At 49.5% G+C, this 18,788-nt stretch overlaps 1 protein-coding gene across 6 annotated transcripts in view; it reads left to right on the top strand.

The window, feature by feature from the left end:
• The window catches only part of DDC (dopa decarboxylase), a 59,147-nt gene that overhangs the window by 16,272 nt on the left and 24,087 nt on the right, over nucleotides 1–18,788 (top strand). For all 6 annotated transcript variants that reach the window (XM_088018206.1, XM_088018204.1, XM_088018207.1 and 3 more), the window contains 3 exons: nucleotides 8,226–8,292; nucleotides 13,096–13,190; nucleotides 17,797–17,864. In XM_088018206.1, the coding sequence (XP_087874332.1) occupies nucleotides 8,226–8,292; nucleotides 13,096–13,190; nucleotides 17,797–17,864 (230 nt within the window). The remainder of the gene's footprint in view (nucleotides 1–8,225; nucleotides 8,293–13,095; nucleotides 13,191–17,796; nucleotides 17,865–18,788) is intronic.

Below are 18,788 nucleotides of genomic sequence, written 5' to 3'. Positions count from 1 at the left end.
GGTATCTAAATGTTGCTTTCATTTCCGATCCCCTAATGATGTATGCTGTTGAATGTGTTCTCATAAGCTTATTTGACGTTTGAATATCTTCTTTGGCGAGCTTCAGACCTTTTGCCCATGTTTTAGTTGGATTGTGTATTCTATTACCGTTGGGTTTGGGGACTTCTTTTTATAATTTTGGATATCAGTCCTTTATCAAGAGTTGCATTTTGCAAATATTCTCTCAGCAGGTAACTTTTCATTCTCTGAAATGTCTTTCATAGAGCAGAAGTTTTTAATTTTACTCAAGTCCATCTTATCAATTTTGTTTGTTCATGGATCATGCCTTTGGTGTTGTGGCTACAAACTCATCCCCGCACCCAAGAGGATATAGATTTTCTCTTGTGTTACCTTTTAGGAGTTCTATAGTTTTACATTTTACATTTAGGTCTGTGATCCACTTTGAGCTAATTGTTGTGAAGGGTGTAAGGTCTGTGTCCAGATTCAGTTTTTTGTGTTTTGTTGTTTTTTTTTTTTTGTATGTGAATGTCCAGTTGTTCCAACACTATTTGCTAATGGTAGTGATACTGGTAAGAGGGAGAAGGATGTATTATTTATTATTTACTGTTATTTATTATCCCTTTTGCCCATTTATGGGCTCCTTCGTTAGAATGTAAGATGTCATTTACATTAGAATTTATATTTTAATTAAAGTTAAATATGTACGCAGCTTCATAATCAATTACTTCTGTGTGTCTTATAACCGCAATACTGAAAAACAAGGGTCTACTGAAAGATCTGATTGTCCTCACCGAGATGTCTCCTTACCAAAGTCAAAGCTCTAATGTCTCTTAGTGTTTTTTTCCCTTCATCTTTGAGATGGAAATCCAAATGTATGTATTAAGTAATACAATGATGTAGACAGTTTTAGGGATGAGAGAGAGAGAGAGAGGGAGATCGAATTTCATCTCTTCTTTCTGTATTATTTTACAAAGTGTAAACTTTTGTGGTCTTCCCTCAGGAATCCTTAGAAAATAAATTTTATTGTCTTTATTTAAGTATTTTTTATAGAATGTCATATTGAAAACACATACATATTCATCACATATTCATGCTTCTACACAAAGGAAGGACGATCAAAGCATGGGTTCATGATTTGGTGGTGGGATTTCAGAAGGCAGCAGAGCATTTCACGATGGCTCTGTGCCCACCAGTTAGCGAGAACTTTGAAATGAAGCATCATTGGCGGGCATTTCAGAGTGGCCAGACGCTTTGTCGGGACATTTTATATATGTTATTGGGAGGCATCTACCCTAACTACATTTTATAATCCTTGTTAGTGGGCTCTCATGCAAATGGTGGACAAATTCGTGGGCTTAGCAGCAGATGCCAGATACCTCCACTTGTTATATTTCCAAACTTACCATGATGGGCTATGCAACAGTTCCAGGTTCATTCTCTTACTCATTCATTCACTTGGCAAACATTTATTGAGCACCTGCTGCATGCAGGGCCAGCGGGCCCTCCAGGGTCTTATTGGTTAGACAGAGACATGAAGTGAACAGTCATGTACAGCAGGTGCAGCGCGATCTATGATACAAGCAACCCAGCAGTTCCCACCGGAACGTGAGCATCAGGAAAGTGTTGCTGCAGGATCCACAATCTGGAAAGAGTAAGGGATGCAGGCCAAGGGAGGGGCTCGCGGGGCTGTTTGGGCAAAGCACTCCAGGGGGAAGGAAATAGCAATGAAAATGGATGGTATCCCAGGAATCTGAAGTGCTAAGCGGCTCAGAACTTGCTAGGGCCACGAAGCTGGCAGGTGCACCATGATGGGATCCCAAAGCTTCTGCTGCACGTGCCATGTTGCACTGCTGTCCACGGAAGGGCAGGGAGAGAGCAGATGGGAAGTCTTAGAAGCTTCGAGAGTGCCCAGAGCGTGAGTGAATGGAGGGGTGTCAGAGGCGGAGGTAGTGGTGAGGAGATCATGCAGGGACCATCGTGAGGAAGATGCGCTTCTTCCTGAGGGCAATTTGCAGTTAGTAAGGGAGTTTTAAATGGAAGAGAGACATGATCTGATTTGTATTTTCAAACACCCCTCTGGCAGCCGAGGGGCACAGGGTGGGGCTGTGAAGCCCAGCACACAGAGCCCGGTGGCAAAGCGTGCCTCCGGTGGTCTGTCCATTATAATACAGGCCTAAAACTGGGTGACTGTCTTCATTGTGCATCAATTCAAAGTTACCCTATAAAAATAACAGGGCACACTCGAGTGGCTTCACCGGGGCGGGGTGGTGGAGCTGCTGTCCTCACATCCTATCTTACTCATCCTTCAACCATGGCAAGTGATCATTAACAAGTAACCACCCACATGGGCAGCGATCATGACTTAGAAGTCACGTAGAAGATTCCATATCTGAAAAATGGAGTCCCATTGAAATCTGGCCTGGCCCACAGGAGTGTATTTGGGATGTAAAAGTTATTCTGCATGTGTCGGAGCAGAAAAACGTGATTAATGTTAATAATAACTGGCAGGTGGTTAGTGTGGCCAACGGGTGAGTGGGAGGCAAGACAAGAAGCAGGAAATGCAATATTCTGGCGATTGGTGGAGGATGATGATGGCAATGGGTATGGAAAGAAGGGACTGGATTTAAGAGGCATTCACTAAGGAACGGGGGCCAGCAAAGCAGCAAGTGAGGGACGAGCTCAGGAGGACTTCCCCAACTCAGATTGTCCACCCCCAAGCTCGGAGATCCAGAGGGCCCAGAAACGCGAGCAGCATGGCATGGGGGAGATGGTGCTGAGCTCATTTTTGCAGGAGTTGAAGGTTTACACATCTAAATAGGGATGCCCCCCAAGACAGCTGAGTTCACCTGGGAGGGGAGGTCTGAACAAGACACAGGTGTGGGTCCCATCTGAGTTTGGGTGGTCCCGACGTCGCTAGGAATACACAGGCAGCCCCCTACGGTCTGCTTGGGGGGAAAGAGGCCCCAGGAGAGAGCACCAACAGATAAAGCTGTGTGGAGAGAGAGGAAGGCGATGGGGGAGGGGGGTCACAGGGGAGCCACACCAGAAACCTGGGGGCCACACAGCCAGGAGGGACACGACCTGAAGGCTGGACATGCCCCGTGATCTCAGGATCCGGAGAGGCCTTGTGTGTTTTGCCAAGGGGGGCAATTTGGGACTTCGGTAGGAGTTGATTTCCTGGAGTGGCCAGTGGTAGAATTTGGATTCCCCTGGGCACCTGCGGGAATGAGGAATGTGGGAATGGATTCATGTGTAAGGGGGAAAGGGAAGCAAGGGCCAGTAGCTGTAATGCTGGGTGTGCAGAGATGAGCCCGAAGTGTGTTCACGTGCTCAGTAAAGAAGGACAGATGCAGGTATTGAAGAGAAGGCCACTCATCACCGGGAGGAACAAACCACCTTTTTTATTTTGGCAGATTGGGCACCCAACGGATATGCCGCTGTGGGAATGTCCTCCTAAAGACCGAGATTGCAGCGAATGTTTCAGGGCATGTGTGACGTTCTGATAGAAGCCACGGGCGTGGGCCAATTCCGTGTGTCAGAACACGAGGAAGGCCCCTGGGGACCTGGGATGGCTCAGTCCCTTTCCCCACGGGATGGTTCCTGGTGGGACGACACGTGTTTCCAGGTCTTCGCACTATTTGGTGAGCACTATGCCCGTGCAGGGCAGAGGGTGTGATTAACCCGCTGCAGGGGATCAGCGAAGGCTTTGGCTAAGAGGTAACACTGAGCTGTGTCCCAGAGGACACACAGGCCGCGCTCATGGGCTCAGCGCCTTTCTGGTTGAAGAACAGAGTGTGACAAAGGTACAGAGATGTGAGAGGTCACAGGAGGTTTGAGGACATGCAATAGGTTTGTTATCTTAACGCGAGTCCCTCAGCCAGGGGCCTCTCAAGCCAGAGGGAGGCCGGGCTCAGACCTAGAAGGGCGGCAGCTTGAACTTGGACGTACTGCCCACTTGTTCCCTTAAAACTATGTATCTAGTGGTTATAGTTCTGCATAATACCTGCATGCATAATTCCGAGATGCGGACCTTTATTATACTCATAAAGGGGTTACAGACATCTCAAATTCATCTCAAAATTCAAGGCCCTCTGCAGAGAGCGAGGGGCCCAAGTTTGAACCACGAAAGGTAAATCTCGGCCCCTCCCTGGACTTGTGTGGGGCTTCTGATAGTTCTTCTTTCTTCCCCGTGGTGGCTTGCCACCCTGAGAGCCAACCTGATAAGGTCAGGCCAGGCAGAGGGAGGTGCCTGCGAGGTGCTCATCAGAGAAGTGGCAAGGAAAGCAGGGTGAGGAGGGCAGCTCTGCCTCCAGAAAGGGCAAGGGGGACATGTGCCTGGGCCGCAGATGCCCTGCAGGCTCTCGGGCACAGGGCGCCGGCACCGTCCCCGCCCTCCCTCCCCCTGCACAAATGTGATTAGGACCCTGTAGCACAGCCCAAATCAGGTTAGCGTCAATGAGCTGAGCTGGTGTAATCACACGCCGGAGTAGAGCAGGTGCTGGGCTTGAAAGAGGCTTTTGAGAATTAGAACAAGCTGACGGCCGCTGTCTAGAACACAGCATGCAGGGCCCGTCGGGCGTGTCCTCACTGCCAGGCAGAGGGGCCGCTGGCCTGGCCCAGGGCCCTGGGTTCTTTCCTCAACTAGCAAAACAAGAGTTCATCACACTGGGGTTCACATGATGGTCTGCTCCCCGCCCCTGCCCCCGTGTGTCCTCGACCCACCTGCAGGGTCTCACTCAAGTCAACTGCAAAGTCCGGATCATAAGAATATCCAGCTCATCCAGCTGTTGTGGCGGCCAAACAGTCTGCAAAGCCCCGGGCCCGGGCATGGTCCATGCTCAGAACACAGCACCTGCTCTGCTCTCCACTGAGCCCAGGACGACAAGGCAGGATTTTAGATCTTACAGAAATGCTCCATGCTCAATATGAAAACATCGAGAATGGAGGTTTATCTGATGAGATCCAGAAAACTCGTCTTAAGAGATGAGCCGTATTACTACTTGGTGAACATCATCCTAGATACTCTCCGGTGCACACATTCATAGGTAGAAAATAATTTCAACAAGAGGATATTTAATATATGTGTTGTCTTTAAAACACAAGTTATTTGCCTTTATTTCAGTTAGAATTGGAGGAAAATCAAAGGAAATTGAAGGAATTGCTGAATAATAAATAGGTCATTCCTCAGAGATTCTTAAAATTGAGAAAATAAACTATAAGCCAATATTAAGATGGTTGAGGTATCCTGTAGTTTTTTATATACATTTTTGCTATTTTAATGACTTAGGAAAAGCATTCTAAGAGTCTTAGGCTCTACCTACCAAGCCAAGTGGCTTTGATGAAGCGTGTTACTATTCAGTTATAAATCAGGAAGAAATTGCAAGTACCAGAGAAAAATCGCATACTCACTTGGAGTCCTACTAAGTGAGTCATCTTGTCAGAATGAACCAACGCAGAGGGTGCAGGAGGCTGGCGAGGGGGAGGCATGCACAGCGGGGTTGGGAGGCAGGGGGCTAAGAGCATCGAGGATGCTGAGGTATGGGAGCATCTAGACCCGGTGGGACCTAGTAGGCTGGGCATTTGTGCTGTGAGTGGGAAAACAGAAGCCCGGCTAGCTGCTCGCCTCCAACCCAGGGATTTATGCCCCAAGTGCTGTGTGACTTTCATGTGGGTGTATTCATCATGTGTTTGTGTTTCTGTATCTCTGTTTTCTGTATGTTTGACATCTTGGTGGCCTCGCTGACCCTGGAGGGACCGCTCCTCCCAGGAGCAGCTGATTCGAGAGACGGTAAAGGATTATCTTTCCCCAAACCAGCCAATCCAGAGCCTATACCCCGAACCACCTCCTCTATGGGGCTCCTACACTCTAGGCCAATAGCCCCTGCCCTCATCACCTCCCAGCCAGGGACACTAGGGACAGCCCCCTCTGCCCCAAAGCCCACTGAAATTATTCAAACCAGCCAACCCTCAGTCTGCTCGCCCTGCAGCCTGCTGTTTCCCGTGGAAACCATCGTAAAGGCTCTGGCCTTTGCTGGCCGCCTCCCTCGGCCTCCTGACTGTGCTTCCCCATGTGGCACCCCCATGGCATAGCATGCCCCGCCTCTTGGGAACGGCCAGTAAGACAAGCTGTCTTTCCAATGGCAGTAAGCTCCCAATCTGGTGGCTTCGCTGTACCCGAATAATAGTAAAAAAATAGTAAAAAAAAAAGAGAAATAGTAAAAAAAAAAAAAGAAAAATAGTAAAACTAATAATAAAAAGTACTTGAATAAAAAGTAAAAAATAGTAAAAAAATAATCGTAAAATAGTAGAAAAATAGTAAAAAATAGTAAAAAAGTTCTTAGAAAATAGTTTAAAAAATCGAGAAAAGTAAAAATCGTAAAAAAAAGTAAAAAAATAGAAAAAATAAAATAGTAAAAACATAGAGAAATAGTAAAAAATAGAAAATAGTAAAAATAATAGTAAAAATAGTACAAAAATAGTACTTGAATAAAAAGTAAAAAATATTAAAAAATAATAACAAAATAGTAGAAAAATAGTAAAAAGAGTAAAAAAATGGTAAAAAAAGTGCTTAGAAAATAGTTTTAAAAATAAAAAAATAAAAATAGTAAAAAAATAGTAAAATAGTAGAAAAATAGTAAAAATAATTTAAAAATAGTAAAAAGTGTACTTAGAAAACAGTTTTTAAAAAATAGAGAAAAGTAAAAATCGTAAAAAAATAGTAAAAAAATAGAAAAAAGAAAATAGTAAAAAAATAGAAAAAAGAAAATAGTACAAAAATAGAGAAATAGTAAAAAAATAGAAAAATAGTAAAAATAATAATAAAAATAGTAAAAAATAGTACTTGAATAAAAAGTAAAAATATTAAAAAATAATAGTAAAATAGAAAAATAGTAAAAAAATAGTAAAAATAGTTTAAAAATAGTAAAACAAAGTAAAAAAATACTTAGAAAATAGTTTAATATAAAAAGTAAAAATAGTAAAAAAAAGTAGTAATTTCAAACACTCGCTCCTGCCCCCTCAGGGGCCCAACTCCCCTGGGCACACCCCATTGCTATAGGGAGTCCTGCCAGAGTCTGGCCAGGACCTGCTTTGGAATCACTCTCTGCCCCTGGGCAAGGGACAACACCGGTCCCCGGGGAAGCTGCTGTCTCACCCAGGTGACTGTGTGAGCAGAGAGCCAGGGCTTGTCAGCTGAGCCCTCCACGGGGCAGGCATGATGCCGCCCTGGCAAGAGCGCTTTGACTATGAGAGGTGCACTGGGGTCTCCGGTCAAACGCAGGTGGTCCTCCCACCAGGTTCTGGAGTTTACTAGACTGCGTGGGTCCCTGACCTTTTCTTCATCTCTATTCTTAGGGCACGTAGCGCTGCCGGGGCCTTCGTGGGGGCTCCATAAAGAACTGAATCGAATTTTCCACCCAGACAGAAGGAAAATTCACACTCTTGTCAGATTGAGGGAGAAATGGAAATGTCATTATCCAGAGGGTGCTGGCCTCGTAAATCAATTAGGCTCTTCGGTTTTGTAAACATAATGTGCTTTTTGATCACTTGGAGGGAGTCTGAATTTAGCAAATGGGTCTCAGCACCGATTCCATGTGGGGCAAAGTGCATATTCCCAGCAACACAAAGAGTTGTGGAGCCTGGTTTCAAGAGCTTCAGGAGTCCAGGGGGAGAGACAGCCCCGTGTGTGGGGATGACACCAGTCAGATGGTACCCAGCTGTCACCGCCTTACAAAGTGCTCCGGGAGCAGGAGGGGCCCAGAAATCCGGGCCACGTTTCCCGCTTGTGTGACCAAGCATGCTCAACGCTGTCTGGAAACGCACCTCTAAAAATCGTTTCCAGTGTCCATAGGGCTTTCTCGTGAATCTCCTTGGAGAAAAGCTTCATCTCTCAAGGACTGAAGTTCCCTTGGGAGCTGTGCTGCTCGGAGGGAAGGGCAGCAGATGAGAGCAAGGCGTCCTCCCTGCCCCTCGGTACACAGGGAGTCAGTCTTGTGCAAGTGCTGTTTCCAACCTCACAGCCTGGTTTTCTGTGGGCGGATGTTTCTCTTGAAGCTTCCATGCAAAGACTGCATCTGCATCCACAGACTCAGGTCTCCGGCTAGCAGACGCTGATCGAGCACTACCTCTGAGTCTGGGCTCGACCGGGGGCAGCCGTTGTGCGTGCGGAGGTTACAATAGTGACCAAAACATGGGGGCCTAAAAGAGGTCTGCTCTTTGCTCCCCAGGTGGTGGCTACGCTGGGGACCACGTCCTGCTGCTCATTTGACAATCTCCTAGAAGTGGGTCCTATCTGTGAGTATCTGATCGGATTTTCTTCTGGAAAACGCTCTCGGTATATGAAGACTTTAGTGGACCTTCTTCTTTGGGCTCTCCTTCTTCATAATATTAATAATATAGGTCAAGTTCATATTATAATATCATAATATGCTTAGATAGCATAAAACATAATATAATGGGATGTTCACATAATAACTTCATATTTCGATGGTTTGCTAGACTCTTCTATTTGCAATAGCATAAATCTCATTAGCTTGAAATGCACAAACGCAGAAATGTGGCCTAATTGGACCAGAGCTGAGCTTGGCTGAACCAACGTGCTATCGGTAAGAAAAAACTCTCGCATACCGTGCAGCAGGGCCACAAGACTGCGGGGCCGCGTCACCCAACCCGAGAGAACAAAGTCAAACTCTTCGAGCAAGCCCCACGAGGCTCGTGCATCTGCAGGACGTGAGAGTTACCCATCTTTGAATGAAGCCTGACCGGTCTTCTTCAGCATTTCTGGAACGACTGAATGCAAATTACCTAATGCGATTAAGCAGATCCAAACCCTGGATTTCTCCGGAGAAAAACCTGCTTGCTGTGCTTTTCAGGGCCGCTCTCCCCCTCCAGGCTCCCTCACAGCACACGGGTGGTCTCCCCGGGGGGATGAGGAGTCAGAGAATCCCAACGGTGGAACGCGAGTAAGGACTGTGTTTCCAAAGTTACCCCTTCAACACGCGGCTCTGGACCCCCAGCAGGTCCGGGAGGGGTTTCTGTGACAGAGACCTTCTCTTGGGCAGGGGCACGGCTTCCTGACCCCCTTCCCCTGTCCTCGGGTCATACCCGCTGCCCCAGGAGCGCGGGGCTGCTCATCGGGACGGTCTGGGGTCCCATGGAGGCTGTTCAGGCCCTCAGATCACATCTCTGTGGCTTGTGCTGGACAGCATGCCCCCTGCGGGTACCGCTCCCCCCCCCCCCGCCCCGCGCCCGTGTGCGTTACCCCCGCCTCTCCTAACGGGGGCCCACCTGTGCACACACCCAGGCAGCGTGGCTGGGCCCAACCTGGTCACAGCCCACCCGGGCAGCGGCCAAGCCTCACCACTTCAGGCTGTGGGCCCTCCCGTCCCAAGCTCCGCGTCCCCATCTGTAAGGTGCGGTGGTCGAATGTCAGTCCTTCCCTCACAGGGCTCTTTAGAGGGTGAGTTCCTGCACAGAAATCATGGAGACCCAGGGTGGAGGCAGGCGTGCCGGGGACCGGCCGTGCCCAGGGGCTGTGGGCGTGGATGTGCCCGTTCACACAGGTTTGCCTGCGCCATGTGTGTCCGGCGGCAGACGTTTGTGTGAGCGGTGGGCTGAGGGTAGTGGTACAGAGCCCGGGGCTGGGACAAGGGGCGCAACCGACTGGCTCAGGCCTGCGGCCATGGCGTTGGCCCCGTGAGCTGCGGACCCTGGTGTGCCAGGCCGAGCCCGCTGGGCACCCCTCTGGCTCAGACGTCAGGCTGGGAACTGGATGTCCCTGGCGGGGGCTGGCTGAGATCATACCCGGGGCTCTCGGATTTATGGGGCCAGAGCTCCTCGGCAGGGCAGAGCCCCTGCGGCCCAGGAAGCTGACGGCCCAGGCAAGGCAGCTGGTGCTCACCGCGCCCTGGGGAGTGGGGGGCCCAGCTCAGGCTGTCCCGCAGTCCTGGAGCATCCCCTGCTCCCCAGATCTGGGGGTGGTGGGAACTGTGGGCTCCGTGACGGTTTGGTGCTGAGCACAGAGGCTGTTCTGGGGCTCGCCAGGGCCAGAAGCCTGCTGCTCCCTGCCACAGCGCATACGTGCGGGTGATTTTGACAATTATGTTTACTACTGATGACGCTGTTCCTGAGTGTCCGTAATCCCAGCCCCTTTCTGTTTCCTCCCGCTGCTCTGACACCATCTCCCTGACTGTCACCAGATACTTAGCATTCACCCAGGGCTGCTCTGGGATCCCGGGCCGGCCTCGTTCTGTGGTATGATTGGAATAAACCACTAAAACAATTCATTCATCCACCGTGATTTGACAAAGACGGTATGTGTCGGAAGATCGTTTTCCCCAAACCGCTGCTTTAGGAAAGACCTTTTCTTCTTGGTTCCTTTTAAAACGACTCACCGGAGAGAGACTCGGTCTCACGTGGCCCACTTGGCTGGATCAGTGGAGGTGTCCAGCAGGTTTTTACTGGGGAGAGGAGGTGCAGGAAGCAGGGAGTTGAAGGTGATGGGTGGGAGGTGTGGCAGTGGGGAGCGGGGGTGGGGGTCCAAGGGAGTGCAGAAGGGGAGCAGGGTGCACAGGGCAGCCAGAGCCCTGCCCAGGGGCACCGGGATGGTGTCGGGGGGGGCACTCCTGATGACACAGGAAGGATAGAGGGATCCCAGCCCCTCAAAGACTGTCCTCACTTCCAACACCTTTCAAAACCACCCTCAGGTTCAATAATCCATCAGAAAGACTTAGAGAACTCCCTGAAAGCCTCTCATGGGCATGGTTTGTTGCAGGGAGGAGAGGTGCAGGCCGAATGTGGGAAGGGACCAAACTCTTGTCTCCTCCCTCGAAATTGTGTGGATGGCTAGCTCCCCCCGAATTATGATGACAACACACACAGAGTGGGACACCCCCCTGCCACGGAAGCTCCCCGAGCCTGTAGCACCAGAGTTTGGGGCTCAGTCACACACCACCCACTTGGCTCTCCTGCGGTCTCCAGCTCCTCCGGGGGGGTCCAGGTAATCCCTTCCGTCCCTAGTTCCTGCAGAAGTCAGAATGAATATGGTGCAAAGGTGCCATCATAAATCATACTGATGCACCGTTGGGGGTCAAAGACCCAGGCGAGAAAGGACTCCTATCAGGCAGGGCACTCCAGGCACTAGAGGCCACCTCCCTGGAGCTGAGGGCAAAGGTCAGTGCTCTTCTGGAGTAAAATGAAGTCCCCACTGCACACCTTCCCCTGGTGCATCTCCTTCCCTTCCCTCCTGGGTACCCCTCCCTGTCTTTGCTCCCCACTGCCCCTCTCCGGGTTTCCCATACATTCCGGGATGGGTTGTGGTTTTTACTCTTAGCAAACATTCCTCTCACAAGGATGATGGCTGAGTGAGGAAAAGAGAGCCCTGTCTGCTGCTTCTGGAACCTGCTCCCCTTGCTCCTGCCTTCATGGCTTGCGTCCTTCCTGACTCGTCTTCCTGTGCAGCCCCCCACCCCCCGGGGTCCTGCTCTGCCTCACCCCTTCCCTTGACAGTTCTGAACCGGACAGAGACATTGGAGCCCCAGACGCCTCCGATGTGCCTCTAACAGAAAATGAAGTTTCCTGACCGGCGGCCCCATGGAGAGGACAGCCTGGATCTGTGGTTTGCTGTCTGTCCTCGAAGTGCATCTGAGGCTTCTTCCTGCTGCATGGCATCGGGAGCCCGAGCAGGAGAGCTCTACAGGGGTAGGACCATGGGCAGGGACATGCGTGGGTGAGCTGTGGTCTCGAAGCAGAAATCCCACATCTTCCATAGGCTCTGTGCTTTCGCCAGCTCCCAGCTGCATCCGCGTGGGGCCCTGCGGTGCCCACACACCGTCTGCCCATGAAACCTGCTTCAGGGTGCTCAGACCCCAACCACACCCTGACCCTCCGGGGCCGTATTGCATGTGCTCGGAAGACATTTGGTCTGCATCCAACCGAGGGCTTTGATCCCCCAACCCTGAAGTTCAAACAGAATCAAGGCTTTGAAACGCCTCTTAGAGCTTTTATCCGCAGAGCTCAGAATGACTCGTCACTCCTCACGGCATCCTGTGTGATTAGCGAGCATCACACGTGGAAAGGTGAAGCTTGCATCTGTCAGTTGTCACAAATGCACGGGCCAGGGGCTAACTGAGCCCTCCAGGTGCTTCCCTGACCCAGTTCGGGCAGGACAGGACATCTGCTCCCCATCAAGACGCCCCAGCCTTTCGTGGTTATGCATTGGGTGATGGGCCAAGTGCCCAGAACACAGGGAGGCACTCGTCACGATGCTCGCATGTATTTCTCACAAACCTTGGACCTGGTCTTGTCTCTCTGAGGTTCCAGGTGCTATTTTTATGTCCATTCGCCTCTGAGGAAGAATGAGCTTGAAGGGACATAAGGCCATACAGATGCTGGGTGCTTGGAGGCAGGGGATGAACCCAGATAGTCTCAATTGAGGGAGCGCATTTAATCAGGACCCTCTTCCACCTGGCGAGGAAGACATGGTCCCTTCCTGCCAGGCGATTCTGGCGAGGTTGGAAAACAGAAATCATATTCACCAAGGAGCCTAGGACGATTGCAGGTAGCATAAAATCAACGAGTATGCTTTGTGTCCAGATGGTGTGGGGCAGGGGGGCATAGGGGTCCCTCGGGCTGCGAACCCTGCCGTTCCCCAAGGAGTTTGTGGGGAAGGACATTAGGATGGGTTAGCCAGGAGAATCGGGAGCAAATCCCCAGTGGATGAGATGGAGGGAGGGTGAGAAAGGTGGTAAAACTGGAAGGAGGTGTGTGTGAGGAGCCCCGAGGGATAGTGCACGCTGCCTCCTTCGGGCATGAGCATCGACCTTCGAATCGAGCAGGGCAGCTGATCCCATTTTCCTCATCTTCTACACAATCCCTGAGCACCTGGTCTGTGTTAGCTCTGTCTGGGGCCAGCTCATGACCTCTGCCCTCAGCTTCATTGCCTTCAGACCCAAGGAGCCTGTTAGGGTCCGGGACGGGGCCAAGAAATGCTGTTGATGGTCAGTATGCAGTAAGAGCCCTGGATGGGATGAGGTGGTTGTCAGGCTGCCGTGAGCGGGGCATCCACTGGGGAGCTTACCAGTCACCTCTGGATTTCAGGTACCAAGGAGGACGTGTGGCTGCACATCGATGCTGCTTACGCGGGTAGCTCCTTCATCTGCCCCGAGTTCCGGCATCTTCTGAATGGAGTAGAGGTGGGCGTGCTCTTTATCTTTAATAAGATCCTTCTTTTTTTTTAAAGATGTATGATTTCTTTATTTTGGCAGGGGAGGGGCAGAGGCAGAGGGAGAGAGAATCCACAAGCAGACTCCTCGCTAAGTGTGGAGCCTGATGGGGCTCCCTCTCACGGTCCTGAGATCATGATCTGAGCCGACACGCAGTCGGCCACTTAACCCACTGAGCCATCCAGGCGCCCCTCTCTTTAATAAGATCACTGTTTAAAAGTGTTATGTGATCAGTGACTTCCTACAAGGCTGTGGCATTCCATTTGTCACTGCTGTGGTTTGTTTCAGTAACTTCTTTTCAAACAAATTTTGTGATTATCAGAAATCAGATTTCCTTACAAGGGGGGTTGAGAATCTGCCCAGTCATACGACCTGTCTTCTGGAAGTACACCTGACGTTTGCAGCTCTTTTTCTGTCTGCACGAATCTTGGGCAGAGTTCTCATGGTAGGATAAATTTTAGCTTCTGAAACTGTGGGGAAATCTTTAGGAAGAAAATAAAATCTTAATGCCTCTCAGATCAAGAGGTCATGGATAAATGCAACCTGCAATTTTATTTGATCTGGTTCAGTGTGATAGCATGGTCTGACCATGCCCCTGAGCAGGGTATTACTTTAACAGATATTGAACGAGCAGCCATGGGTGCATTTAAATGTCCTATACCGCTTTCGGAATTTGGAAACCGTGGCCTATAATGCCCATGGAAACACCTGCTGCTTTTGAGAAATAGTCATCAAAACTATCGATCAAATACTCTGCTTCCCCACAGGGCCACAGAGGGTAATGTGGTGCAGACTTAATGCAGAGAGAGGACACTATGGGGGTGCCCTGATGTGTCATTTCAGGCTCAAGTAGGATGTTCCTCCAGCCAGAACTTAGCTGCAGACCAATAAAGGGTCCAGAGAGACAGACTTGGTAGTGAGTCCAAGGGAAGGACATAGTGAGTCAGGAGAGCCTCAGTCCTGACTCTATGCCCAGAAGCAAGGGTTTCGTGAGACCCCGGGCCACACGAGGTGCAGGGATTAAGGCCGTGGTCATTGGCATTTAGTGACTATTTGAATGCTCTACCGGGGGACTAGCTGTGTCCCTGGGGGTAGGGTGGTGGCATCTCCAAACCTCACAAAGTGGATTTAGTAACAGTATCTCCTTTATCTCCTTCGAGGGGTTGCTGTAAGTATCCGGAGTTAATCATGTTTAAAGCGCTTAAAAACAGTGTCAGGTACACAGTGAGTCCCGTGAATGAGCTGGATCCTTTTATTAACTTTCACCACGGCTGCAGAGCCTGTCCCTGAGAACCTCTCTCCGCTCCCCTGTCATGCTGCCAATTAATTTGCTAATTGCTAATTTGGATCCTCATTATGCCGTAATACCAGAAGAGTGGGTGTCGGGTGTAGAATACAAATATTCCCATCTTCGGAAAGAATACCCCCTGGTTGCTGATGAATGAAGTAGCATTCCGGTTCATATCTCCATCACGTCTGTGCATTCATTCACTCACTCACTCCATAATCACTTATGGATGTCCGAATATGCTCCAGACCTCAGCTCAGTTCTGGGGAGGGGCTGATTTGTGGGGCCTCCAAAGTCCCCCATAAATATGAGGGAAGGGGTTGTGGTGATGTGTGAGAAGTTCTGCTAAGCATGCTAGCACCCCACGTTGTGAAGTTCACTGCCAGTAGCTGGGCTTGTGGGTGTTATGGAAAAATAAATCTCTCTACCATATAAATGACTCCTGTCATTATGCATTATACGTTATACAGAGATGATGCATATGACTGGGTCTCCCCCTGCACCTCAGGGATGCAGGGCAAATCGTTCATCGGGGATTTGTGTGCCTGTCCCCAGGATCTGGTCTTTCTAAGTATCAGGTTAAGGATTGCACAATCTTTTGCCACTTTGACTTTCCTCCTTCCCGTGATCCCACGACCCGGGGTTTCGGCTTTCACAGGGGGTGACTGACTATCAGGCCACCGCAGCGCTGGGCACTGGAGCATGATGGTATCTGCAGCAGACAGGATTTTCATGCCTGCCACTGAGTCATTTTCATGTCTCCTGCATTGTTCCTTGCGGGGCGAGGGCCTTGCTGCTCAGCTGGTCTGATAAGGGGGCTGCAATATCCTGCCCCGTCCCTAGCCCAGAGATAAGAACTCTTTCTCTGCCAGCAGGAAAGAGCACACGGCAGTTGGGTAATGAAAGATGATTAAACACACCAACAGCCACCCCCGCCCCCCGGGGAGGGAGCTAATAAAATTCTTGGCGAACAAAACTCTTCTTTCACATTTTGTCTCCTTTTATCGACAAATGAAACGCGTTGTCACTTCCCGTCTCTTTCTCAAAATCACTTTTATTGAAATGTGGAAGGAAATGAATCTGCTCCCCCCAGAGCGGGTTGACACGCGAGGTTGCCGTCAGTCGAGCAGATGTCTCCCTGGTGGCTGGTGGTGGGGCGCCCATCCATGGCTGCACCCCTGGGCCTCCAGCGGGACCCAGCTCCTATGCAGCATTCAGAGGATAAACCTGGACATGCATTTTGAAGAATGCAAGAATGCACCACTCAGGATAGCGCAGTGAAAATGCCCAGGGCCCTCCTCTGCCGGTCTCAGTCGTTGAAATCCTATTTTCTGCTTGGAAATATGGCGGCCCCTCAAATCAATGAGCTAACGCCTGTTTTTGGCAGTTGCTTCCCATTGTCTTCCAGGAAGGGAGCCCGTTACTGATAGGCGGGCAATGAACTTGGATATGATCTTTAAAAATAAAGAAGAAAACGTTTAGGTAATGTGGGAAGAGTTGTTGATGATTGCATTAGCGTTAGTAAAAGAGCCAACCCATTAAATAAAAATTGGGGTGATCCCAATTACCGTAGGTTAGGTATGACATTTTCACCCTCCCACTGCTTAGGATGATACGTGTATTCTGAGAACTTTGCTAGTTCGTGAGTTTTGAGGAAGGTGCCGGCAGAAAGTATTTCATAGGCCAGATCAGTACAATTTCCTACACAGTACACGTAAATTCAAGTTCGGATTATTCCAAAGAGTCTAATAGTTTGAAAGGTAGATACATGTTATGTGACTCCAGACTATGCAGATTTGAAAGTGTACGACCTAAAATACTGATGACGTCTCATTTTACGAGGAAAGGTAGAACTGTGAATTTTCCCAATTAAAAATGAGGAGGGGTGGGTTCTAGAGGGGAGAGGGGTGGGGGGATGGGTTAGCCTGGGGATGGGTATTAAAGAGGGCACGTTCTGCGTGGAGCCCTGGGTGTTATATGCAAACAATGGATCATGGAACACTACATCAAATTCTAATGATGTAATGTATGGGGATTATCATAACATAATAAAAAAATAAAGTAATAAAAAAAATGAGTAGGGGCTCATGTGGCTTCAGAGTAGGAGAGCCCCCAGAACCGTGAGCCGTGTCCCTGTTGCTGCTGGGAGCAGGCATCTCCTCAACTCTCTTTGTCTTCTCTTGGGGTCGCCTGTGGATTCTGTGTTGGGGTTCCGCATGTTTTGAATTATCCAAGGTCCTCAAAATGCATCCCCTTGCTTTGAATGTGATAGCCCTACACCCGAATCAGGATTAACCCAGAAATAAAAGGGAATGTTAACAGGAAGTTTCTAGATTAGCTCATTCCAGTCCCTCATTTATAAATTCTCATAGAATCCTCCCACCGAGGGCCCTCAGCCAGGCAGTGGGAACCCTAAGGTCAAAATCTGGGGCTCTTAGTCCAAAGCCTATGCCTCTTTCCATCGTAAAAAAAAAAAAAAAAAAAAAACGAGATTCTTCATTTCACTCTTCAGACGAACTTTCTGGACGTCTCCTAGGTGCCTGGCATTGCATCCCAAGACTGCCAGGGGGCCAGGTGGCCTGCATGCTCAACTTCTGCGAGGTGACCCTCTGCAGGCACCTCCAGCCCGACCCAGAGAGTCTACCTCCCCCTCTGAGCAGCGACCCAATGCTCGTTTTCACATTGCATCCTGACGACTGCTCTCTGGTCTGATCTTCCCACTTCAGCACAAGCTGCTGGGAGTCAGTAGCCATCACTGTGGTCCCTGGGACCACCCCCCTCCCCCCTGGCTGGCTTACCACCCGCAGATCTTAACCACCCCACATCAGCAATAGTCACGGCACAGCCTTCCAACCGGAGAGTGTACTGCATGTCAGGAGCTGGGCTGAGGGGTTCCTGGCTGTGATACCAGGATTTCTCCGTAAAGCAGCCATTCCCATTCTGGTCCACACTGAGTAAGCTGTTGAGCTGGGATCAAACCCTTGCCTTGTGCTTCAGCCCAGAATCAGCTGTTATCAGCTCCATGCATTCATGAACTACGACGCGTTCTTCTCCCTTGAAAATGAGTACAAAGAGGTACGGAGGTCAGGTGGCTGCCCAAGGGAGTTCCAGAGCCCGGACCTTCCCAACTGCCGCTGCGCCCCAAGCCCCACGGCCTCAGGGACGTCCCCTCCAAGTGGTCTTGCACTTGAGAAAACAAGTTGTTAACTACTGTGTGTGGAGTCTTGTTTTATGACTAGACGCTCATAACTGAAATATCTTCTTCTTGTCATTACTGTTCCTTGGCAGTTTGCAGATTCATTTAACTTCAATCCCCACAAATGGCTGTTGGTGAATTTTGACTGCTCTGCCATGTGGTGAGTTTCCCCGTTGGCTAGATGTCAATGACCCCGTGCCCCCACTGCACTTGACAAGAGCGGCTTTCTAGAGAAGAAGCCCGGCAGGGGAGGATGCCATCGCTGGAGGAGCCCGTATGTCCCCCGCGTACTGCTCGCCTCCCTTCTGAGCCATGGGTGGGATTCTTGCTAGATCTTACCCTGGTAGTGCTCTGTTGACCAGAACATAGTACGCAACATAGCCGCACGAGAAGCCAAGGGTAATACAGAAAGCTCGCTCGCTGGCTCTAGCTAGCATTAGCAAAAACAACGCAAGGAAATTGCAGGGCGTATTTCTAATCTGGTGGTTTCTGTGTTTCCATTCTTAGGTGTTTAACACATCTAACCCTCAGGGCTTAATAGCATTTGCTAAGGAAAAATAAGAGTAATCCTATTTCCCACGAAGTTCCTGAAAATTCTTAATAGCAGAGCCATAATTACTTGGTTGTATTTAGGGCAAGAAAAAGAATTCAGAAATTTAAGTGGATGATATTCCATTGCGTGGATGCTGGGAGTGGTGTGGGAAGAGTGGAAATTGGGTCTGCTACATTCATTACAGGAAGAAAGAGGTTAACCTTAAGACCGGGGCGCTTTGCATGAATTTTGTGCAAAATCGTTTAGCATGTAATTGAATGAATGGTTTTCCACCTTGGAAGGGTGAAGAAAGCAGTTCTCACCCACCCCACCCAAAGTCTGTTCTCCCAGTTTACTGAGTGATCCGGGCTCTCTTTAACTATTTTGTCCAAAGATAAAATCACAGTTTCAGTGCTTTACTAAAAAATAAGTTCAAATCAGTTCTTTTTTTGTCAGCCTTTGACCCAAACTTTGGTGTGTGATTTTAAAGCCCCTTTGGATACGAGTGTTCCAGACTCAGCTCTGTCCGAAGTACTAGTGAGGATCTATAAG

This window comes from Eumetopias jubatus, unplaced genomic scaffold, assembly GCF_037043125.1.
Source record: "Eumetopias jubatus isolate StellerSeaLion01/CBP00866 unplaced genomic scaffold, mEumJub1_p1.0 scaffold_14, whole genome shotgun sequence".
Taxonomy (NCBI): domain Eukaryota; kingdom Metazoa; phylum Chordata; class Mammalia; order Carnivora; family Otariidae; genus Eumetopias; species Eumetopias jubatus.
Note: the sequence above shows the minus strand (reverse complement) of the source record. Positions and strands in the feature narration are given on the sequence as shown.